The sequence below is a fragment of the Merops nubicus genome, unplaced genomic scaffold (assembly GCF_000691845.1).
Source record: "Merops nubicus isolate BGI_N331 unplaced genomic scaffold, ASM69184v1 scaffold4208, whole genome shotgun sequence".
Lineage (NCBI taxonomy): Eukaryota > Metazoa > Chordata > Aves > Coraciiformes > Meropidae > Merops > Merops nubicus.
In genome coordinates this window covers 4,291-29,423 of record NW_008626180.1, presented here as the reverse complement: position 1 = coordinate 29,423, position 25,133 = coordinate 4,291, and the positions used below count along the sequence as shown (strand labels likewise).

At 37.1% G+C, this 25,133-nt stretch overlaps 1 protein-coding gene across 1 annotated transcript; it reads right to left on the bottom strand.

Annotated features, from left to right (window-relative positions):
- Positions 1 to 169: 169 nt before the first annotated feature.
- Positions 170 to 24,713, bottom strand: TNKS2 (tankyrase, TRF1-interacting ankyrin-related ADP-ribose polymerase 2; the record flags this gene model as incomplete). The annotated part of the gene is made up of 27 exons (XM_008945894.1): positions 170 to 715; positions 1,006 to 1,162; positions 2,523 to 2,709; positions 4,141 to 4,246; positions 5,286 to 5,360; positions 5,602 to 5,699; positions 8,764 to 8,884; positions 9,353 to 9,435; positions 10,086 to 10,338; positions 11,086 to 11,274; positions 11,972 to 12,081; positions 12,686 to 12,905; positions 13,209 to 13,374; positions 13,685 to 13,830; positions 14,255 to 14,334; positions 15,009 to 15,180; positions 16,061 to 16,139; positions 16,225 to 16,316; positions 16,829 to 16,950; positions 17,882 to 18,068; positions 19,813 to 19,879; positions 20,182 to 20,276; positions 21,551 to 21,626; positions 21,942 to 21,978; positions 22,281 to 22,376; positions 23,335 to 23,559; positions 24,601 to 24,713. Coding segments are annotated over 27 exons (3,415 nt in total), but the record flags the coding sequence as incomplete, so codon positions are not given.
- Between the last annotated feature and the right edge of the window lie 420 nt (positions 24,714 to 25,133).

Here is a 25,133-nt window from a genome sequence, read left to right as displayed (position 1 = left end):
ATTCAATCTAAAGTTGAATATTTCTAAACCTCTTCAGATAAAATTTGCTTTCTCCCTCACAAAAAAGTGATAAACCCTGAAAAAAAATTGGCTTTTCAAAGATTTTCTATCGTGCATGAGAAAACAGATGAACAAACCAACATCTGGAAAAAACATTTTGTACAAGGTTGCAGTTCAAAAACACTTATATTACAAAGCAATGTAAATAAATACCAGGCTAGTACAAAAGCTCTTATTTACAGTTTTACAAATGAAAACGTTTTCAGTGTAAATGCAGTGTTTTAAAGAACACAGTATTAGTAAAATGAGTTCCTGTATAGAGCATTACAATTTCTGCTAAATTCCAATCCAGTATTGTATAAAACTGTTGTTTCAAGTTAATTTTTGTTTATAATTTAGTACAGCCAAACCCCAGTTTATCCCTGGAATGGTATCTGTTAAAGTGCTGAAAAAGAGGACATTTCTGAAATTTTAGAAAAACACACTGTACATTATTAAAGCTTTATCAAGTCAAAAATGGTATGTTTTGTTCACATTTGCTTCCACACCACCTGCGGATGAAAGTTTTTCAACAACTTGTTTTAATTAACACGATGGCAGCCATTGGTATCTTTGCATCCAAAGCCTGATGGTTTCCCACAAGTAGTTTGTCTCAAGCTTCAGTGGTGGCTTCAGGTTTCATAATCTGGTAAGTAATCAAGTATTCTGGATAAGCCTGAAAGGGGTGACATACACATTCTTTATTATGATTTCATTTTCTGGACAAATTCAGAATGTTTGCTAGAGAGGGGAAAAAGTATTTACTCCAAAACAAAAAAGGCAAAATGTCAAAGCTAAACCACGTGAAGCATTCAGAAAACATGGATCCTTTCACCTGCAATCACAGCTGGAGTTTGCTTTAACACAAAACCAAGTCCTAGTACCTCAAAATTAAGGAGAAGAGCCAACATTACATGCCTTCAAAAAAGAAAACAGTCTGAAAAACCAAAGCAAAAAGCTCTTTACCTGCTCGCCTCTGTAAATGACATACTCTGCCAATGCCAATCCATTCACACTGGGCCGCCCAGTAACCGAGTGGTGTCCTGGGGGAGAATGAGCCATTTTCATGGCACTGAACTGCAGGAAAGACTTGCCCAGGGTTACGCGACAGAACAGCAACTGCCTGTGTTGAAAGCGAAAGAGGACCATGAACATCAAATGCTTGTGAAGCTCCAGAAAGATTATCTTCATAATTTGAAGTTCTACTTGAGAACAGTGGAACTTTAAAGCCACTTTAGTCACTCTTCATAGTTCACAAAATTCTGAAGTTCTGTTTTGAAGGACAAAAACGCTTCCTTTGGAAAAGCTCTTTAGCCTGAGCGAAGGGCTGGTAACAACACTGAAGAATGTTTATCTTAATTACTGGAAACAGCATGCCTAATGATGTTTTCAAAGACCATCACTACCTTTTTGTGGGTGTTTCTTTTTTTTTTTTTTCCTTAACATTTTCTGAGTGTGCCCCCTGCATCACTCACACAAACAACATAGTTGCCTTCTAACACTAGATTTGTATCTAGCAGCCAAACCAGCATCAAGGCCAAGTGAAAATTCTAGGTCAACATGAAGTACCTCACAGTAGCATTTGTCAGTACATCCTCTTGTTTTCATAACACAAAGGCAGAACAAGGGTCTCTGTTTCTTCACACACATACTACTGCAATGGCAGTAGAATCTCAGCATTTTTGTACAATTGTACTCAGCCAAAACGTTTGCTTTTTTAACTCTTCATGCAAGAGAAATTAAAAAACCCTTCTTATTCAAAACTTTAGAAAGCATGAAAAGATTCTGATATCCTCTACAGCTTTTAGAAAATTATTCTCTTTATCCAAGAGCGAGCAATATGAAAAGCAGTAGAGACTCAAGGAAGCAAACTGGAAGAACGACCTCATCCCTGTTACACCACTGTAAAACAGTATGTACACAAACACAAAATATTCTCGTGGCTGAAATGATGGCCACTACCATAATTAATACCATGAAGTATAAGTAACTTTATTCTAAACCAATGGTGTCACAGAAAAGTGGATTTAAGAACTGAATTTGTAGTAGAGTCCAGAAATCCACATCTATGTTTTATTGTGTGAAGGAGCAGTGATGTGGGGGCTGGCTGTTACAAAGTACATCCTCGTCAAAGAAATACAGTATGTGAATACCACTGAATTTCCCCATTCTCTGTAACAGGCTATGGACTAAACCCTTATATTGCTACATCTGTCACACAAGCATCTAGGAGAATCTCTTCACTCTCTGGTACCTAAGTCTGATTTTTACTGCAAGTTAAGGGCAAACGTTTGGTTAAATGCACTGAAGATGGTTAAAGATTCTTTAAGACAATGTTTACTCAGTCTCTGTTAGGCCCAGCATATAGAGAGTACTGAGAAGGTTTGGTTACCAAGCAAATCTTTCTTCAGAGAGATTCTGCTGACTTGATGGTCTCTAGCACAATATACAAAGGCAAAATCAGATTCTTTTGAAGGACTTACCTGTGGCAAACATAACAAGATCTGTCTTTGTGAATAGGACATCCAGTGCCACCTCCAATTCCATACACATACTGATTGCTTTTGGAAGAATTTTCAGCAAAATAAATCCCAGCTCCAAACATGCCCCCTATATAGGCGTGTCTCTCATCAAATCCTTTGTGAATGATTGCATTCACAAATGGTGAGCCTAAGAGAAAGAAAGTAAAATATTTTTGTATATGTCACAATCAATCATCCATTCACAGCTTTTTTCAGCACAGTTTTTCTACACGTACAATGAAATCAATCTGCAGGAAATCTGACCTCAAATTTACACAGCCAGTTTGCTAGAGGTATTATACAAATGACAGTAGCTGATAAGTACACATTTTAAAGATTTATACAGAATAATATCTGATGCTCTATGAACCTGCACTCCTTGTGGCAGAGCTTCATTCTAACCAAGATTCATCGAATGCACTGCTACACAAATCCTGTCTTCTTCCTCACACTAAGCAGATTGCATTTAAAAGGCAATAAGTGTAAACTAGTATTTATTTACTTGCAATGGTCACAAAATCCAGCCTCAAAGCATACTCTGTTAGAACTTGCTGCATTCTGCATCTCAAGACACCCAATATCCATTGATTTCCACGAAAAAATGCAGATTTTAAGTACGTATAGATATGAAAGCATCTTTACAAAAAGCTGTTCTAAAGAGAACATAGCATTTCAGAGTTATGTTGGGAATTATAGTAAAAATAATCCAAAGCCTCACTCTCCAACCTAAAGATGATAACACTGTATATAAAGCAGAACATTCCAGAAGAGAATGAGAAAAATCTGACAGCTGCTCATCATCTTCTGCAAGTGACATATGTGGTTAAAGACATACATTACTTTATATCATTTTTTTAAGAACTAAAGACACTTCTTAAAAAAAAAAAAAATTGAACACTCATAAGGCATTAATTGCTTTGTTTCAGGGATAATCTTGTTATTACCTAACTAACTTAAAGACTTTCTTTACAATAGGCTGTTTCCTCTTACAGGGGTACAGACCAGAGTCAAATGACATGATTTAGATATCTACAAGTTTGGGCAAGCAGTTAATTATTGTGTTATTGCTGCTTCCAACAGTAACGTATTATGTTGGGAACTATGTAGCTTTCATTGTAAGGATGTACTGTAAAGTTGCTTAATTTGCTCATCAAGAAAAACTATTTGTGCACAGGAGAGCTTTCAACTGGCTTTCATTTGCTAACTACAAGCTACCTTTTCTGAAATGAACAAGAATCACAGAATGGTAGGGGTTGAAAGGGACCTCTGGAGCTCATCAAGTCCAACTTATGGAGAACTAACTTATCAAATTATAAAAACAAGAAGATAAAATTAAGCCCTACCCCAAAACCCCAAACTGTCATAGCAGAATAAAGTTTAATCTTTAATCACTTTGGTTGTACAGCAGATAAAACAGAACCAGTAAATTAACCAAGGAGAAGGCACACCCCTTAATCTCTGTTCATGCAAAACCTGTAACTTATTTCCATCAAGAAAATTTACTTTGTTTGACCTGGCAGAATCCCTCCAAATGTGTTGATGGTGAAACAAGTTCAAAAGATGCATATCAATATCTCACCATGAAACAGCATCCTTTCATTAGCATGGTTATGATTCTCTTCAGAGACTTCTTTCCTCCTGTGAGTATATCTCTCCCATAGTTTTTTGTTGCACACTTTCTGAATCTGAAACAGTCAAAACGTAAATTCTGCCCTGAAAACTTCTGTTTGTTTTACTTGACATATGTCTAACCTATAGCAGCTATACCACAGTACACTTACACTGCCAGTTAAACAAGGACACTTTCCTCAGAACTCAACAAACCACAAATTCTCACAACTTATCCTGTAGAAGTTGACTGTTGTAGCATATCTTAAGTAAATCATAATCATATAATTAACAGTCAATTTTAAAGTTCTGTTCAGCAATGCTTCTTAATTTAGATTTAGCAGGCTTAGTCACAATTCTACCGGAATATCACTTCAAACATAGCTTGATGGCAAACCTCTAGCAAAAAGATCATCTAGTAAATTAAGAAGTGCCTTTCATGAAGCCTTCTGTAACACTTTTAAGAGGAAGTAAACTACTTGTGCTCTGCAGAGGTGTGCTGGACACTGTCAAAGCCTTATGTGTGTAGATAAAGTGTATCAATTCTTTTGGGGAAACTGTAACAGCAGTTCAGAAGAAAACTCAAGTGCTTAGCTACAAATGAAAATCTCTGTCATTTTAAATGACAAAGACCATTTTGGGGGCAGAGGGAAGGAGAACACAAACCAAAACTCTACTGTTAAAAGAGCAAGGTTGTCTACTGCCTGGTGTTTTAAGCTTCTCTGGTATTAAATCAAGACAGAATCGGTACCCTTACATACATGCTTTGAGAGTTTTGCTTTCGCTTCTCACTTTTTTTTCCTGTCATTCTCTCCAGGGAAACCTTCTTTTGTTTCCCATAAAACCTTCTGTCTTTTTCCTTCAAACATTCTGCAGTTTTCTGTGAGGTCTATGTCAATTTCTCATAAAATTTCTTAATGACTACTAACCCCTAACAGTTTCCCATATACTCTTATTTATTGAATTTCCATGGAAGATGGTCTTTTTCCTGTGCATGTCTCAGAACGCCACCGCATTATAGAACTCAACAAACAAATGTAGAACATTTTATGGACATTTTGTTTTCAGCCAAAACTCTAAAGGTGTCACTATCAACCAGAGAAATGCAATGGCTACCTTTAGGATGTTGTATCTATTGAAGACTCCGCCAGCATGTCCACCATCTCTGTGCTCTCGGACAGTACTCTGCATCTGAAGATGGAGAATTTAAAAATACTACATGCAGTAATGACATAAGTAAGAAAAAAAATTATAGATTCATGAGCACAGATTATAAGTGGTGGTGACAAAGTTGGAAATTTGAAGTATTCTTATGCAAGTTTTTCTTAGGCTTAGAGATGTTTATTGCACTATTAAATTATCTGGCAATATTACTTTATCTACTTCTTTAGTAGAAATAACAAAAATACTGATACTACAAAGAGAGCCATACCTCTTCCTCTACTGACTGAAACTCCTTGTCTTCTGTGGAAAGATCTATGAGGATAGTTCCACTACCAGCAGTATTTAGAGTCAGGTACGGGTTAAGTCCTGTGGATATAACAAAATGCAATAACAGTTTCAGAAACCACTTAAAGACTGATAACTTTGAATGATAACCAGTAAGAGATTTTTCTTTTTAAAGGGTTCACTTTCTCAAAACTCAGTTTACAAGGTGAAGAGGTTAGCTGATAAGCAAGGTAGAGATTGCCTATGACTTCAATTGCCTTCCATCAGCTACATACATTTTTGCAAATGTTAAAACTGCAATCCCTGAAATAATTTCATTAGTTTTAAACAAATGTTTTCAGTATCCTTGTTCACAGCCTCTACCCATACATTACCATGCATGCACTACAAACGCCATGAGAAGCACAGCAACTGGGTCTGGATGCAGATCAATGGCAATCATTTTCATTGGCCTGCACATACTGATCAAAACATTCTCTCAGCAAGAATAAACATTTTGGACACTAACCCATTTGCTGGTGCTTAGCTCAGTATATTAAGGTATGTGACAGGGGAAACTACGTAAGCAGCTGATTACCTAGGAGTTCATTTTAAAATGAAACAGTGAACAACCTGTCCGTGTACAGAGACCAGGGACCTCTGGAGATCATCTAGGGAACCCCTCTGCCAAAGCAGGTTCACCTACGGCAGGTTACAGAGGAAAGTATCCCAGAGGGTTTTGGAAGCCTCCAGAGAAGGAGATTCCACCACCTCTCTCGGCAGCCTGCTACAGTGCTCCATCACCATCACAGTAAAGAAGTTCTTCCTTATGTTCAGATGGAACTCCCTGGGTTCCAGTGTGTACCCATTGCTTCTCATCCTATCACTGGGCATGACTGAAAAGAGACTGGCCCCATCCTCTTGACACCCACCCTTTAGAAATTAATGAGTATCGATAAGATGCCCTCTTAGCCTTCTCTTCTCCAGGCTAAACAGCTCCAGGTCTCTCAGCCTTTCTAAGAGATGTTCCAGTCCCTTAATCATCTTTGAACCCCTCTGCTGGACTCTCTCCAGTAATTCAGTTTTGCCCTTGAATTGAGGTGCCCACAATTGGACACACTCTTGATGTGGCCTCACCAGGTCAGAGGAGAGGAGAAGAACCTCCCTCGACTTGCTGGTCACACTCTTCTTAATGCACCCCAGGATACCATTGGCCTTCTTGGCCACAAGGGCACACTGCTGTCTCATGGTTAACTTATGCACCAGGAACAAGAGAACGGACTTGAAGTGCTAATTCAGTAGGAAAGTTTTTGCCATGGACCACGCAGAAAGAGATGACAAAAGAACTAAGGAGGTCTGTGAACCTAAAAGACCTGAAGCTAGTATTGAACGCTTAATAGATACTGAACACTTAAGGGAAACTTCTCTATCTTCAGTCACAACTGGCAAGTAATAGGAACGTATTTTCTGGACATAAGGATATAAAATGAGTGTGTATCAGGTATCTTTCTGCCAATGGCTTCCCCGGACAACCAGCAAGTGACCAGTGTTGGATGCTTAGTCTGTCAATCTCTCTAGAAAGGAATAATGTAGGGGAAAGAGGGAAATTAGTTTTATCCACAGTCTGGAGCTTCATATTAGCAGTGTGCAACTGGAACAGAGTGTTCAGGTACAAGAAACTCTGGAAAAGAAGCACCAAAATAAAGCTCTTCCACAAAAGCCCTCCCAATCTCAAAATAATGGCTATACTGTGTTCAGAAGAGATGCTAAAATACCAGTGCAAACATACTTGAGTGCAAGAGCAAATTTTCTATAAAACTGACAAAACAGCTGAATGACAACAATTCTCCCTGCCCCAGAAACACACCCTAGAAAAAAAAATTAAGAAGTGTTGAAATATTCAGTTTAAGTACTTATACCTGTGCTAATGTTACTAATGAAAATGTCAGGCCTTTTATGGCAAGACAGCAAGAATCTAGAAAGAATGGGTGGGTGAGTGGTGAAGGATTTAGATGTTTGACATTTGGTATATATACAGATGTATTAAAATATGTACAAATATACACATGTTCAAAAATACATCAGTCCTATTTGGAAGGCAAAGCCAGTATATAATTGCTACTTGTGTAAACTTAGAACTCCAACAGGACATGATACTGAAATGACACCTTAAAAGTAACTTCTAGCCAAAATACTCAATGAGTCTGTCAAAAACCATTTGACAAGACAAAAATATGAAGACTCACTTAAATACTTCATTGCTAGGAAACTGATTATCTTAAGGGTTTGTTAATACTAGTTTGCAGAGCAAAAAATTAGAGTTTGGAATAGCGATTCTCACATTACTATGGAGTACAGATATTAGAATCTGAATTCACAGATGGTGTCTCAAGAGAGAACAATATCCTGCAAATTATAACTAACTTAAATATTTGAGTTCTATGAAACACAGCAAAAGAATAGTAAGGAATGTTTCAGTGAGAAGGAAGAAAAATGGTTTGGTGTGGTGTTTTGGTTTGGCTTTTTTCCTCCTCCTTTTTTCTTCTTCCTTCTTATGCATCCACAGTTAAATGAAGCATACCATTCCCAGGAGAGTGCTGGTATCCAGAGTGTGGCACAAGCAGAGGCCTTAGGCTAAACCTCAGTATGAAGTGAGGCTGTCAAACAAAGCAATTATGCTAATTTTGATTCACTGGAAGCACACCAACTATATTTTTAAAGAAATGCATATATAAGAATTTCAGCTGACTTTGAGAGAGCAAACACAGTGTTCTTCTGCAGAAGCCAATGGAACAGTACGTAACGGGCCCTACGCCATCAATTACTGAGAATGTGCTCTGCTCTCCAGGGTGCTCCAACAAAGATAAATACTCCCTACTCTCAACAGGAATTTTGCACTAGATCTACACTTTACTTAAGTAAGCACAAATAAATGATCACAAATAAAGAAACCAGCAGAGTACTTAAAGGCAAGATTCACAGTAATTCACAGCACAAATAAGCTTATAAATCCAGAAGACATTTTTATAATTTTAAGTGCCATTTTCTAGGACAAGTTTTATTACCAAATCTTTCTAATGAGATACAATTTCTAATAATCTAAAGCATTTCTAAAAATGGATTCTATAAAAGCAGCTTTACATAAAAATTTGAAACAAATATATACCTTGCTGTCCAGAAATAAGTCTTTCAACTCCTTTAATGATTTTATGCCGATGGCCGTAAGCATTAATTCCAATTTCCTTCAATTCTTTGTGTCCCATTTCAACCAATACATCCAGTGTTATCTATAATGAAAGCAACAAGTACTTTACTTTCACTTAACTGTTTTCATCAAACTTGTGTCTTTAAATAAATGCTACAAACTACAATCATGGAACTTGTATTGCTTGCAGGGATCATATTTCTGATTTAGAAATACAATTTTATAGATGTATTCAAGCCAAAAGAAAACCAGAAATTACTCATTACAGTGACTACTCCACCATTTACAGCACTGAAACTAAACATGCCCGCACTCTCAAACTGATATAGATATTATCTGCCCCAAGTTTCTATATATATATATTTTAATATATATTTATAGTCCATATCAATTTTTTAAAATCCAGATACATTCCTTTCCTTCATTCCACTCATTTTGACATTCACTCATTTTAAATCTTATCTTTTTAAATCTCTGATCATGTTATTTTGAACAGTATTTACTCCCTTACTTTCTAGCTGAGTATCTGGAAATAAATACAGCTACTTACCTGCTCTCTTTCAAATATGTCAATTAGATGTTCAAGGCCAAGGTTCCGCACAAACTGATTTATGCTAAAATCTACACCTGGAACTGGGTAAGAAGAAAAACTCACAATGAACATTCCTACATGTATTGTAAAATCAAGTATAGACATCTTGCACTGTCTGTAGCAATAATGAGAGAGACAGAAATTCCTGGTCTTCTGAAGGAAGGGAATGATTATCTGTATCACTAACCAGTGACAACTGTTACTTGATCTACCCTAGTACTCTAAGATTTCCACCCCTCCCAAAAGCAGTCTTTGTGCTTCCACAAGATAAGCAACTAACTAGCTACCAGAAAGGCATGTTCAAACAGAAAATACTTTTGAGAACTACAACATTAAGGAATCAACCACTTCAAGGTTATCTAAGAATGGCCTCTTAGAAATGAGATGAAGTTTGTGGTAGAATACTGCTTGGTACGGAGCCAAATTTAATTTCACTTCTCTTTTAAAACACAATTCACCATTTTGGTTCTTTACAGCAAAAAAGGAACACTTCAAAGTTTCTGTAAGGGGAAAGTACTAAATCCTTATACTACAAGACTTTTAGACTTCTGTTCCTTATTAACGACATCATTAGGAAGAGGGACACTGCGTATACCACAATAACTGTGTGCATTTGTGGGCAACTTCACAGGTGTATTATTTTTACCATACAGTAGAAAACGTTACTCCTTCCTCAATGGGAAAGCCTCACCTTCTTTTTTCTCGAGAACAGTTGCTCCCTCCGCACTGTTTGTACCAACAACAGAAGGAAGTTCAGAAAAACTACCAGACAAGTTGTCAAGACTACTTGCAGCAGACAGACTGGATGGACTGGATGGAACAGAAGACAGAGAGTCAGCTGTAGAGCCTGGAGTCTGAGACACACTTATAACCTGAGGTTTGTAGCAAGTTGGTAAGGCAGAAGGAGGCATTGCTGCTGTCAATAATGCGCTGACATCATCTGCCTAAATAGTAGAAAACAACTTATTAAAACAGAGAACACTTTTACACAATTTTACTTTCCTAGAACACATTATTTCAGACTTCTTAAGCATACTGCAAAATAAATACACACATACTGAAAGAGTATGCAGTTTACAAATGGCCTGTTGTGCCAATACGATAGAGAAACTGTAAAATATTTGTAAGTAAAAACTTCAATATAAACGATGAAGACTTCAATATTTTTTACTTTAGGGACAGTTAGACTACATTTCCTAATAAAAACAAATAAAAGCTTCTACTGGCAACCGGATTTATGAAACGAAACAGTTACTCTGAGTGTAGCTTTGAATTGTATCATAAAACTTAGGGAAAAAAAAAAAAACAAAACACCCAACACACCCAAAACCTTTTAAAAGCCAGGTAATTTCCTAAATTTATGTTGCGACAAAGCGTGCCACAATTTTTGTGTTAGTCAGACTGCAAGTACTAAATTAAAAGAATCAAAGGATATGCATCAATTCCTTTTGTTCTTTCAATTTTTTTTCACTCTATCTTGAAATAAGTCTTGAGCACGAAAATATTTACAGGAGGTTTATAAAGACTCTACTGACTCTCCTTAACACACACATATAGACACCACAGAAACTACAGTACTTTGTTTTGCACAACGTGCCATATTTTTTTTTTTTTTTAAAGGATCGTTTTTAGATGAGTTGCCATAAATGTCAGGTTAAGTATGGATTTTGAAGAAGAGCCCCATCACTTACAGTGACCAGGTCCAATGGTGTTTGTCCTTCTTGGTTTTTCAGAGTAGGATCAGCCCCGTGTGCCAGTAACAAGGCACAAAGCTGTGTCCTTCCTTTCTGGGCTGCTTCATGCAGAGGTGTGAAAGCCCATTTGTCTGTAGCATTCACACACGCATTATACTTTATAAGTAAAGCTGCTACATCAACATGCTGGAAAATAAAAACACCAATTAAATTAAAAATTTAAATTAAACACCAGTTAAATTCCAAGGTACCACATCATATTAAATTATCTCAGAACTATTACTGATACACCTCTGTAATCCTCATTCTGAATTTTCTCCAAGTTCTTTTCTTCCTCACCTTCAAGATACCAGTAAAAAGTTAAGATATCTTCTCTCATCCTTTGAAAAAAGGACAGAATACAACAGAATCCCAAACCCAGAGGAATCTGAAGAAAAAAACCCTGAATTTGGCTTTTCCAGTTTGGAAAGTAATACAATTGTTTTCATTGAAGACTTGATCCAAGCAAAGATCCAGAAAGTACACAAAACCAATCAGCGTCTCAGTATCAGCCAAATGAGTGAAAATGAGGTCTTACTGATACAATTTAACTGGCACGGCTAAGAAAATGCACTTTATGGCACACTTTTCAGGCTGCTGGCTTTCAAAATGTTTATCTTCAGAAAACTCAGTTCTGTAAATTCCAAGCATGATTTTACAAACTCAAGAGCTTACACTTGTAGAATGAGCTGACTACAATAAAATAATTTGTTTTACAAATAAAATTACATTACAACTCAATGGCAAGAGCTTTCTAGAGAGTAATGCCTCACAATGCCGTCAATGAAACTTATCACTTCTATTTATTTTAAGAATAAAGCCTCAGAAACTTTGAGTTACTTACCCCATAAGATGCTGCATTATGTAGAGGAATCAAGCCCCCTTTATCCTGTGCATTCACGTCTGCTCCATGCTGTAACAGGTACTCCGCAACTTCCAAATTGTTGTAACCAGCTGGAAGGTTTCAAAACAACAGAATAAATAGAACATATTAAAAACCAACACACATCAACAGGCTGTAAAGAAGCAGCAATTCACTTAAATGGTTGTAACCAGCTGGAAGGTTTCAAAACGACAGAATAAATAGAACATATTAAAAAACAACAAACATCAACAGGCTGTAAAGAAGTAGCAATTCACTTAAATTACTTGAAAGCTAAGACGTCAATCCCAGTGAAGACAGTGTATTACCTATAAGTGAGGATAGCTGCACCCTGTTTGTAAAGAAGCAGCAATTCACTTAAATGACTTGAAAGCTAAGACGTCAATCCCAGTGAAGACAGTGAGGATAGCTTCACCCTGTTTAAGAGTATTTGGTCTTAAAAACTCCGTCAATAAATGATAAAAGACACTCTTTGGCTAGAGACAATAGGATACTGAAGTCATTAGAGTTAAACAGTTTAGAAGAAGAAAATAAGATTAATATGCATAGAATACTTTTTTAAGAGAGAATACGGAACCCTTCAGCTTAAGTCTACCCTTTAAACTCGCTTACATGTATATAGTTCAGTCATGGTAGCTAGTAACTCCAATCAAACCAATTAATTAAAACACTGACCTGCTAAATGTAGTGGTGTTGAATGCCGACCTTGCGTGTCCCGACAGTTGACATTGTCAGGTGAACACAGCTTTTTCACACGGGCCAAACAACCTTTCTTTGCAGCATCTAGTAGAGCTGCATCTCCTCTAAGCAGGTCTTGAATATCAGTATCACCATCTTTAACAAGGTCTAGTGGAGTGTTTCCATCTCTGTTCTTCTTCGTAGGGTCAGCTCCATGCTGTGCATGTCACAAAAATGTTGTAAGTATGTAAGTAAAATAAACACGTTGCACGTTAGGCATCTTGCACCTAACTAAGCAAATATTCTTGGCACATATTCAAACCCTTCAGGAAGATCCTTACATTTATTGGGTAAGAAAGGGCAATATAGTTGCTAATAGTATCCTTTTTACCGAAAACAAACATGTAACTACAACCATTTATAAACCATAGAACACAATCAATTTCTCAAAGAAGTCAAATCACATTTCAGACTGATCAGGAAAGAAAAGAAAGTAATCTCTCTCCAGCACATGTAATACCTGTAACAGGAGTTTGCAAATCTCATATTTTCCTTTTGCTGCAGCTTCATGCAAGGGAGTGAATTTCCACAAGTCGGCTACATTGACAACTGCACCATGTTTAACCAACAGCTCTGCAACTTCATAGTGACCATATGAGCAAGCATTGTGTAAAGGGACAAGTCCTCTGGAAACAATGAAAAAAAGAAAAAATTATCCTCAAAAATTGCATCTTTTTTCACAAAGTGATACACACTTAAAAGACAATGCATCTTCAGGTCACCACAGGGTCAGAGAAATTCTTGACGCTCTAGTCCCAAGTACTGCAAAATGCTTCTGTGCACATTCTGAACATCTTCGTGCTAACAGAACTTGCCATGAAAATAAAAAATTGGAATGTCTCAAGAAAAATGGTATGTTCAGCAGCTAGCAATATTCAGGAGAAGACAGACAGCAGCAATTACAGTTGCCAAGAAAATATACATTTGAGTAATTACCCCTTATCTTTTGCATGCACATCAGCTCCATGCTGAAGAAGATACTCAACAACAGACACCCTGTTATATCCAGCTGCAAAATGAAGTGGTGTAGACTGACGTCCTTCAATATCTCTGCAGTTCACACTCTGAACTGTACATAGTTTCTGTGAAATTCCCAAAGCAAAACATACATCACTATAGCATTGGCACGCCTTTAATTTAGTAATAAAATGTTCTTATACATACATGATTTTGAAAAATTGTTTTCATTAACAAGGAAGCTTATTTAATTTATTTTTACATAAAACTTTTGCTTTCCACAGACTGTATTCCCAAGAGAAAAAACTAAGTAAATACTCCCTCCTCCCAAATCCACACATGCAGCTTCTAATTTATGCTTTATATAGAAGACAAACTTCTGGAAGCGGTGAACATTACATTTTGTCATTTGCAATATTTGTGCAATATGTTTTAAGACAAGGATCAAAACTCTAAAGTAGTCAGTGAAGGGCTATTTGATTGCTTGTTTTGAGAAAATATAGTTTGGGATATAATTCTGTCTTGGTTTTAAGACAGGTTTAATCTTACTTTTACAGTATCCACATCTCCAGCCTTTGCAGCCTCCAGCAACTGTCGATCTGCATCAGAATTACCTAATGGGATACCCTCTGCAAAATAAATGAGGTTGCATGACAGGTAAGACTATCTTGAAGATAAGTTTGTTATTGAAGAAATTTCTTAAGACAGGAAATCATTTGACTATCTCAAAGACTTCCCCCCCCCACAAAAAAAAAAGTGAACCTATTCTATAAAAGTTTTGTCATTTCTTATTATCTACAACTGTAGCTCTATTAGTGTTTGCAAGGTGCCTTTAGCAACGTGCTTCCTATCCACTTTGAAGTACCATGGAAGCAACTAAACATTTTTTTCACCTATGTGTATCCAAATCTTAATTCTTGAAAATCCACGTACCCTGTTGCCTGTGCTCACAAATTCAAAGCAGACATTTTTTTGCTTTAGAAACTAATGACAATTTGAAACTACTTACACAATTCTCCTCTCCCTAGGTCAGGGTTTCCCCAAAACTATTCCAAGGTGGCTATCCATGAAACATTCTGAACATCTCTATCAGTGTAGCTGAATATTAGAGAGTAAATGATACTGTAAACCACACCAAGAGCAAGCACTCTGCCCTGTGCACATGGTTACAGCACACAAAGTGCACAACCCAGTACTGTCTTTTGTAGAAAGTACATTTTTTTTTTCTGACAGCACTTGAAATGTCCTGTAAAATGAAGCACCACATTGCTTCAGAAGCAGATCTTAAATAAATCAGTTGTACCTTGTAGTAGCTGTTGCACACTTTCAGTCCCCATCTGTAAGGCTGTAAAGCCCTGCAGAGACACAATGGATGGGTCACATCCAGAGCTCAACAGCAGCCTGCATGTCTGAAGATGACCACAATGTGCTGCTCTATGAAGAGAGGTCTGGCCAAGATTATCTAATGCATTAACCTAAAAATAACACAGACAAGAAATAGCACCATCAAAACTTAGTATATTAAAGCTGTTTTCATTGCTGACTGGGAGAGTTTTACAAGTATTTTTCTTACTTTAATTAAAAGAAGATATTCAGCATATTTCCAAAAGTCATGACATTTCAAAAGATAACATTTAAACAAAAGCAGCTCATAAGGTTATAACTACATTTACTGAGGAAGGACAGTCCCCTTTTAGAGGCATGTGAATAACCCAGTATAAAAAAGCAGTTATAGCAATTTTGCCACATAGAATTAGGTCATTATTTTGCTCATGACAGCACAAATCCTCAGTGCAGAACAGCTTTTACCTGCACTGGCTTATTACATTTTTTCAGACTGAGGACTTCCTATGTGTTTCAGTCAATGTGTATTTTACAATTTAAAACTCTTCACCCTAAGGTTACTTATATCCTCTGCTATTCCTTTTGTTTTGATCATTGCTTTGGAAGCTTCACAGTAGTCAGGCTGTAATAAAACTTCCATAAGAGAGAGGTTCAAGTCCTAGTTTTGGAGGATTCAACCATTACAGAGAGTATCTCCTTTCCACTTCTTTTTTCAACCTGTGAGCACTTCATTACTACTGCTGGACAATGAAGCCACAGATAAGACACTCTACAAGCATTGAGCTAACAGTGGGAACTACATGTGCACTTTATATAAAATAAGACCAAAACAAGAGTGATGCCTGAGCGCATAGGGCTGGACTCATGGCCTACGTCTTAAGCGTCTAAAGCTACAACCTCCCAAAATGACTGATTCAGAAAAGTCTGTCCACTCTGCTGTCCATTCTAATCGTATGAAAACCTAGATAGCAGGCAAACTTCAACAAAAAAAGTATGAAAAGTAACTCATACCTTAGCTTCATGTTTCACAACTACTTCAACAACATCATTATGAGCCTTTTCTGATGCCACATGTAGAGGAGTCAAGAAGCTTTAAAAAAAAAATAAAAAATTCAAAATACATTTTCCAAAATCTTCTAAGTAAACACTTAGAATATTCATTTGTAACCACTCACTCTTTTGTTTTTTCATTGATGTTGGCTCCCTTCCTCAGCAGCAATTCACATACTTGTTTTCTCTTAGGATAAGGAGATGCAGCCGCACAATGCTGAGAACATTTAAAATCGTGGCATTAACAACTAGTTAGCAATATACAGGTATACTGCTTGCTGATCAGCTGGCAGTTACAAGCTGCCTGTGTGCAAAGTCAACAGAAAAATAAAAAAGAAAAGAAGTAGAAGCTCCATGTAGGAGATTCCAAATGGGCTTTTGGATTTACTCTGGCATTTTCCAGAGCTTCCTCTCCAATAATTGCTGGAAACCTTTCAGCTTTACAAACAAAGCTAACACATGTAGCTGGCTGTTGCTTAAAACTAGACTATTCTACAGAAAAGCAGTCATTTAGATAGCCTAAATTAAGCAGGCAACTTAGACTGGTCTTAAGATTAATCTTACAAATAAAATTAAATTAATCAATATTATTTAACTAGAAGCTGAATATTCCAGGTTAGTCTGAACTACATTGTTTTAACACTGGAAATTTTAGTTCTAAACTATTACCTAGTATGTTTAGGTCAGCCACAATATATGCAGAGTAATTAATAAAACCTGAGATATTACCAGTGCTGTCTCATGTGTTTGAGGATGCTTGAAGTTCACCGTCTCCAAAGAAAGATGTTTCTTTATACGAGCTACATCTGATTCTCTTGCAGCCTGTAGCAGCGAGTGACCTTTGAATTCATCTTTAAAAAGAAAGAAATACGTACAAGAAGGTTACACTCCTCAACTCCAGAAGCATCAAGAGGACTGTTTCAGTTAAACAAAAATACTAATTTTATTCAGCAGATCATGGTGCAGACATTTTCAACTCAGACTTAAGCTTTTACATCACTTGACAGAACTTGTTAGTTAAGTCATAACACTACAGGAATGTACTTTTTTTCTAAACCAAAGCCAGAGAGATCCAAACTGGCTGAACAAGATCTACTTCACTCAGCACTGTTCTAGGCTTCGCTCTTCACATACGCACCAATTCAAGCATATATCAATCTCCACTTCTGACCTGTCCTTGGAAAACCGTTTCCAAATGCTAACATGAAGTCCAATGTAGTACTTAATGATAATTTTTGTACATACCCCAGAAAGTTAGTTTGACCACTCCAAGATACAACTGAAGGCATTTTTTTTTCAATTCCTTAACTTTACTAGACAAAAATCAATGGCTTTCACCAATTTCTTTCAACTTTCAGTGACTGTGGCATACTCAAGGACATTCAGCATTCTAAACAGTTATGTTTTTTCTTTTCTTCAAACAAACCACAGTGGAACCAGAATTACTATTTCAAAAGTCTTGACACAATGACAGGAGCAAGTATGGAAAATAAAAGTATCCTGGCAAGGTCGTGAGAGAAAGCGTGTATTCAGGGAAGAAAAGCTACAAAATCCATCACAACCACATGACTATAAAACTGATAATAAAATTATTTTAAATGCTTACATTTAGAAAATCTAGCAATCTCAAATTATAAACAGTGAAATGCACTGTCCAACATTGCACAATTGCTTGGAAAGTGCAATCATTTTCCAAATCTGGTTTCTGGCAGGCCACTGTCCAGGGAACCCAAGTGCACTTTACAATCTGTGACTGTAGAACTGATCTCACTTTATACTCACATGCTAATCGTTCTTTTAATTGGGGTGTTGGAGCCAAATCAATGGTGCTCTTGTTGTGACAGTTCAACAGTGTTGGGTCAGCACCATAACTTAACAAGAGAGAACATACTTCCACCCTGTTCTTAGAAGCAGCTTCATGCAGAGGAGTGAACTGCCACAGATCCATTGCATTCACACATGCTCCATGCTTGAAAGGGAAAGGGGTAAAAGAGATGCAATATCAAAACCAGATGATTAGAAAAAGACTTCTCTCATTAGTTTCAATCCAGCAGACTTAAAATAAAAATCAATGCTTGTCGCAAACTGTATCCATGACATTCTCCAAACATTCTTTTTCAATATAACACATTTTAGTACACTGCAGTTTTTAATTCCCTAGTGTCTCACACATACATTCAAAGAAGCCAAAGACAGGCTAAGCTCTACAAGCTTTCTCTAGCTGACTAAAAGGAGAGTACAGAATCACAGAATCACTTCAGTTGGAAAAGACCCTGAAGATCATCAAATCCAAGTGTAGCTTTGCTACAGGTCAAATTGGAGAAAAAGTCTAATTAATACACCCCAAATCACCTTTGAACAAGCTCCTGTTTGTTTTTGCTCTAGAAAAAGTCTGGAGTGAACAGCTGCACTAAGATAAATACATGTTCTGGGAATACCCCCCAAGATATGAATGCCAAGGTATCTAGAAGATAGGTACTCAAAGGTGACCTCAATCCAAAGCATTTAATTAAAAGATTCTACAAGAAATATTCCTGGGTGATTACTATGTATAGTTCTGCTCCAGTAACATTCTGTACGCATCTTGAGTTCTGTCTGTAAGCTAGTTTGACAGGAGATGCTCTTTCCCATTGCTCCCATTAAAGTTGTATGTAGTGCTTTGCAAAAACATTTCAAGATTCACTGGAGCAGAAATCCAACAGGGAATACAACTCCAGCTTAACAGTTAAGACACACAGTAGAGTCTAGCAAGAGTTTGTTTTTTGGTTTTGGTCAGGTACCACAATGGTAAAGATTCACTTTACAATTGGCCTCTAATGTAAACAAACAAACAAAAAATCTTGACTATTTATACTTACTACACCATATGCTTATGTCAATAGTTTTTTACTTAGTTTTTGCTAAACAAATAGAAAGACACGGAATTAGCAAGAATTCAGAAATACAGGACAGAACAGCAGCTATGACCTGAACATCCAAATATAGAGAGTTCTCTAACAGAACACCCCCAGCTGCTATAATGACCATGATTTGTTGTAGCAGTGAACTGGCACAGTTCAAAAGTCTCTTAGTGGACAACACACAGATATTTGCAGGCCATGTCTTTGAGCTTCTACTTTAATGCACATCATTGCATTCCACATCAATGCATATCTTCAAGATTAACATAAACCTGATAAACCACTTCACTTACATTAGAAAAATTGACACTTTTTCCGTTTTTTGGGGCAAAGGCTAAAATTCAGGCCTAGCACTGATGTTGTGAAGTTCATTCCATCAAAAAACTGATCATTCTTTCATTTTAAAACATTTATGATCCTTACCAGCATTCTTTTCAAAACCTCTTAATACTCTGTCTTCTAAAATATTTTTGTACTGTCAAATTTACAATGTTGCTCAGGTTTTGGGAGGTTTTTGTGGAGTTTCTTTGGGTGAGGGTGGGAAGGTTGAGAAAGAAGTACTTAGCTGGCAGTACAAAAATATTCACATTTGGAGCAGAGAGTTAAAAATGGAAAGCACATTTATAAGAAAAAAAGCCTCCTTGCAAGCAGAACACTGTAGCTCTGCCTTAATAATCACTAGCTAACATGCAGAGCAAAAGCAATATATCATTCTTTGTTTTGTAAATGTAAAAAAAAAAAGGCAACTTGCATTTGTATATTCTAAACTGTTCTTATTTAATAATAAGCAATTTAATCTCTTTGAGGACCAACCTTTACTAGAAGCTCTGTTACTTCATAATGGCCATAGGAACAGGCATTGTGAAGTGGCACCAAATCCCTACACAGGAAAGAAAGTGGGGGATGATTATCTTAGCATACATATTTCAGTTCCAAATTCATCTATATCCCAAATGGTACCATGTTGCATCTCGAGTGTTCCATGGTCAGCTCAATTTAAATTCTGTTTATTCACATCTTAAGCTGGTACATTTTGCATTTTTGTCATAACAGGAAGGCTAAGGATGGCACAACAGTCTCAGTTTAGAAATTGCTCATGGTTAAAACAGTAATACTATTCATCACTTTATCTCAAATTTTAACAAGTTGTGTTTATCCTGAACAAAGGAAAAATGAACCTACCCTTTGTCCTTCGCATGTACATCAGCCCCATGCTGCAGCAGGAGCTGTACAATTTTCACACGGTTGTACCCAGCGGCTAAATGAAGAGGCGTCGACTGAAACAGCAGAACGTAGAAGCAATCAGCAACACAAAAATCAAGGTTGATTTTGTATTTATTTTTTCCAAAACTTGATAACAGTACTAACTACTGAAGCCCTTAAAATACTTGAGTGCTTGAATCAGACACAGAGAACTTTGTTAATAAGCACATATCCTGCATTAACTCCATCACTAAGACATTCTGGCAATGAAGACCCTCTTACAGGATTTTTGAGACCTGCAGTCCATTTCTGTCTTTTAGTCTACCATAACTAAATACTTTGCTGGGACTATGTCCCTTGCAAAAGAGGAAATAAGATGGCCATTAGAAACAATGCCAAATTATAAAGAGATCTCTCTGCCAATCCACAGATTTAAGCTTAGAAATTATCCACAAAGGTTGTTATCCACACCTGTGAGTGCAGTAAGCTAGTGGGGTGTGGGGGAAGTTTCATCTTCCCTTCTAAATTCTCACCCTCCACAGAGCAGTTGGGTAACTGCCCTGTATGATCTTTTCTAGCAAACGCACTCGAGCATTACCATCAGCAGCAGCAATGAAAGAGCTAGAAATTCATAGAAATCTTATACTCTTCATTTACAAATCCATCAACTCAACTGCGTTTGTAGAGTTCCTAAAGGATGAGTCTAATAACTTGAAGATGAGAAAGAGATGAATAAATGTTTTTTGAGATCCCAGTATCTTACCACAAAGCCTTAAACAGTGAAACTAGTATCAACAAAACTTAAGTGAATGAGTAAAAATACTTAATGAGAAGAACAAGGATGTCAAAAATTGATACCACATACTCTGGACCTTCAGTAGGCCAGGAGCTGAACACACGGGACTGTCACGATTTTTTAGAATAGATATTTTCAGCATTTTTCTAGTTCTTTACCGATATTTATCATGATGAATAGCTTGTTCCAAAACAGCAGTGATAACTTGCTTAGGGTGTATGGCAAATAAGGGGTTACACATATCTCTGTGATAGCAACAAGAATCTATGAATAGGCCTCCCTTCTTTATCACTGAAGATATGAAGGTCAAGCAGAAGTTCACACTGAGAAGGTGTTTGCTTATTGCACCTAGATGGAAACACCTACATAGCCCTTTTAAGGCAAGACAAAAAAAAAGAAAAAACTCCCAGCTAGCTGCTAGAGAGGGACAAACTTATTTTCCCACATATATAAAAGAAAATAGATTCCATGTTTAGCATTCTTAAAATCAAACAGAAGTATTGAAACACGTAAGAGTGAACTAATTTTAAATCAGGTTTTAAACAAAAATACCTTTCTGCCGTCACTCGCATGGCAATTAACATTTAATGGTGTAAGGAGAGACATCATCTTTTCTTCATTTCCACTCCTGAAAAGATATGAAATGGGCATAAATATTTTTATTCTGTTTTTTTTTTAGTAGCTTACTATGGTTTAGTATTTTTCCTTGCTATAATGTTCAGCAGATCTGTTCTGAAGTAATAAATTTGCTATAAAATAAAGTATTGTCAGCAATAAAAGGAAAGCAAAAATGTGTTTACATAACTATTTTTGTAGCTTTACTCACACATAACAGCCAAAGCCGAGCACCTAGATGGAATGCCAGCTCAAAAGCCAATATATACATTCAACACATAGAATTCTGAAAATAAGTGAATTTCAGATATCGTCCAAACGTGCATACCTGGCACTTTCTAAGAGTTCATCTTTCTTGTATTCTCCTGTAAGACAAAGGGAAGTTGTTAAACAAACAGCTATATATACATGTAGTTCACTACTTCTCCTGTTCCAAAAATTTAGAGACATTAAGTGCTAAAAATTTGACAGTCCATTACTGAACTAGCACAACAAACTATCCAGAACACATCGCATGACTGATATGTTGAAGACCACATGGGAATTTATCTTTAGAATTACAAACCAGAGAGAAGTTGAGTAATGCCAGAAAGGCAAAACCCAACACACTATCCTACATTCATGCAACTGTCATGGGCTGTAACATAACCTAAAGATTAGCATTTACCAGTCAGCACTGCTTTTGCAGACGGGTCTGCTAAATCCAAAGCTGTTCTTCCATCTGTGTTCCGGATGGTTGGTTCAGCACCATGCTGCAGCAGTACTACAAAATGCCAAAGTTTTCCATGAGAAAACAATTCTATAAGACAAAGCTTAACAGACATATCATCACTGTAAGCCACAGCCAACAAAAGAAACATCCCATTACTGAGTCCTGACCTCCCCTCTCAAATTTTTCATGTCAAAATTCCTTAATATCACCTGTGGGCAGTTTAATTAGTGAAACATGCCTGGACACATTTTATAACAAAAAAGCAGAGCAGAAATGGAACAATCCCAGACTAGCAGGAGGCAGTTTCATTTGAAAGACAGTGACACACCACAAAACCCAGTAGCTGTCTCCCATTAAGTCCAGGGCATCCTGCCTCAAATCCTAAGTGACTATGTCCTAAACCATACACAGCAGCAGTAGGCTGTGCATCCTGTACTCGCAGTGGGAGCAAGTAGGCGATGCCACTCTCCAGATATGCCCCTTAATAAACTGAATGAGAGCAAACCACTCAATCAAGACATTACTTTCTTGACTATGTATCTAACTTCCTACCTTTTCCTAGCTCTTAAAAACTGTAGGCAAAACAAGTAGTCAATATAATTGAAGTTTAGCTCCTATCCTTAACTGATGTACCATGGCTGCTACAAATAGAGACAGAATGAATCTCTTATCAAACCCAGTTTTCTTCTTTCCACTGGACTGTGAGTAGCAGGCTGAAGGAAGCCTAAGCACCTAGGCTGAAATAGAAGACAACAGCTCCATCATGTCACTCCAAAGCTCTTTACCCATGATGTCAATGTGAACATTTATACTTTGGCAATTATCAAAACCAGACCTAAAAACTTGTTTCTTATAAAACTGGCACACAAATTTAAGTTTACAAGAGATTTTTAGTTTTCATCCTTATACCAGTCACAGCTTCACAAAGTAAAAATGGTCTTTAAAAGGTTCTTGATTTTTCACAGTGAAAAGAAATGAGTCAGTCACAGGAAGAGTGGGAGAAAATTACCAATGCAGACATCTGTCTTGCCCTTAATGGCAGCTTCATGAAGGGGAGTGTAATTCCAATTATCCCGAGCATTAGGATCTGCGCCGTGCCGCAGGAGCAGATTGACAACTTCGGCATGGCCAAAGGAGCACGCGTTGTGAAGAGGAATGAGGCCTCCGTCATCGCGGGCGTGGACGTTGGCACCACTCTGAAGTAAATACTCAACTACATCTTTCCGACCAAAACCTGCAAGAGATAAAGGGAGGAAAGGTGTTGGGGTGGGGTTAAGGGTACTCCCTGACCCACCCAGAGTACACCAACAAACTTCAATGAATAACAGTAACCACTCTAAATAACAATCACAACTGGCATTCTTAATTAAAGGAGCATTTACATACTAAGGCTGTTTTTGAAACCCCTAAAAATTAGATTAAAATCAGTACAAAAATAATATTCAATAATACTGGAACTATGAATGGCTTGATAGGGCTCCCGTGAGTCAACAGCTTCTTGAAAACATAACAAAAAGAACAAAACATTGACAACAGACCCTATTTTCCAGTCATTTTATATGGCAATTAAACCAAAAACTATTTTGTGTGATTCTCTGCCAACCCACAGCCAGTTTGTTCATGGACCAACAGATGAGCCCTGACAGCAGTAAAGATGAGACAGGCTACAAGCCAGTGCACGTACAATTCATATCCCAAGCTTTTAGAAAAAGATTCATATAGCATGAAAAGTATTTTACAGAAATATGTTTTTTTTAAAAAAATCAAGTAAGCAGCTTTGCTCTCAGGTTAAAACTAGAAGCACGGCTATTTGCTTTCTAAGTAGTAATCAACATAATGTGTACACAGTTTCCATCTTTGAAATGATCACTTAAGAAAACCCTTAGGGACATAATTTTATCTGAGACCATTCTCTATTGAAGAAATTTATTAAGAGAGCATGCACAACCATAATTTAAAGATATTCTTTTTTAATTTCAGCTCTATCTTGCACATTTATGTGACAGTCCATAAACCAGGACAACAAGCTACCCACGTTTTCTCTAATAGCTTTGTTAAGAGGCCATAACGACATAGGACTTCTCCTTGTAGCCATCATGTCCATCTCATTATGTTCTAAAGGCCACTGTTTACAGAAATCTCTCAAAGGTCTTTTGGGTCTTGAGGATTATTAGGGCAGGTAAAAGTCCTATTTTGGTATGTATCGGACTTGTGCCAATTACCTTCTGGGAAATAACCCCGGTGTGCAGGACTTGGATTTCCTTGGTTTGAATACCTGAGTTGCACACCATTTTCCTGAAGATATCAAGAACTGGGTGAGGAATGAAGCCTTGAGCTTTTCCATCAGACTTAATCATCACATAGCCACCAATATCAGTGACACTCAGACTGTAGCAAATTTAAGTTTTGTTATGAATCAGCCATAGAAGTTGGCAGGTAGGTATAAATCCCTGCAACCATAATCTAGAAGTTATGGTTACTCCCAATAACTACACAGCATTCCAATGACAGATTCACAAAGGCCTAGGAGGAGTGTCAGTGTTTTAGTTACAACTGAATTTTTCATTTACTTGCAACTGAACTTCTTCATTGCATGCTTTTCACTAAACCTGACTATTCAGTAAATCCTTCTCGCAGACAGCAACTGAAACCCTGGAGCAAGTAGTAATTTCACCTTCAATATTCAGAGCTCAAAAAACAAAACACTGCCATTATTAAGCAATTTATGGATCCTACTTGCTGAGAGGCGATCTTGTACACAAGCTGTATAGGCTAAAGATAAAGAGGCCAGGAAATAGAATTTAACAA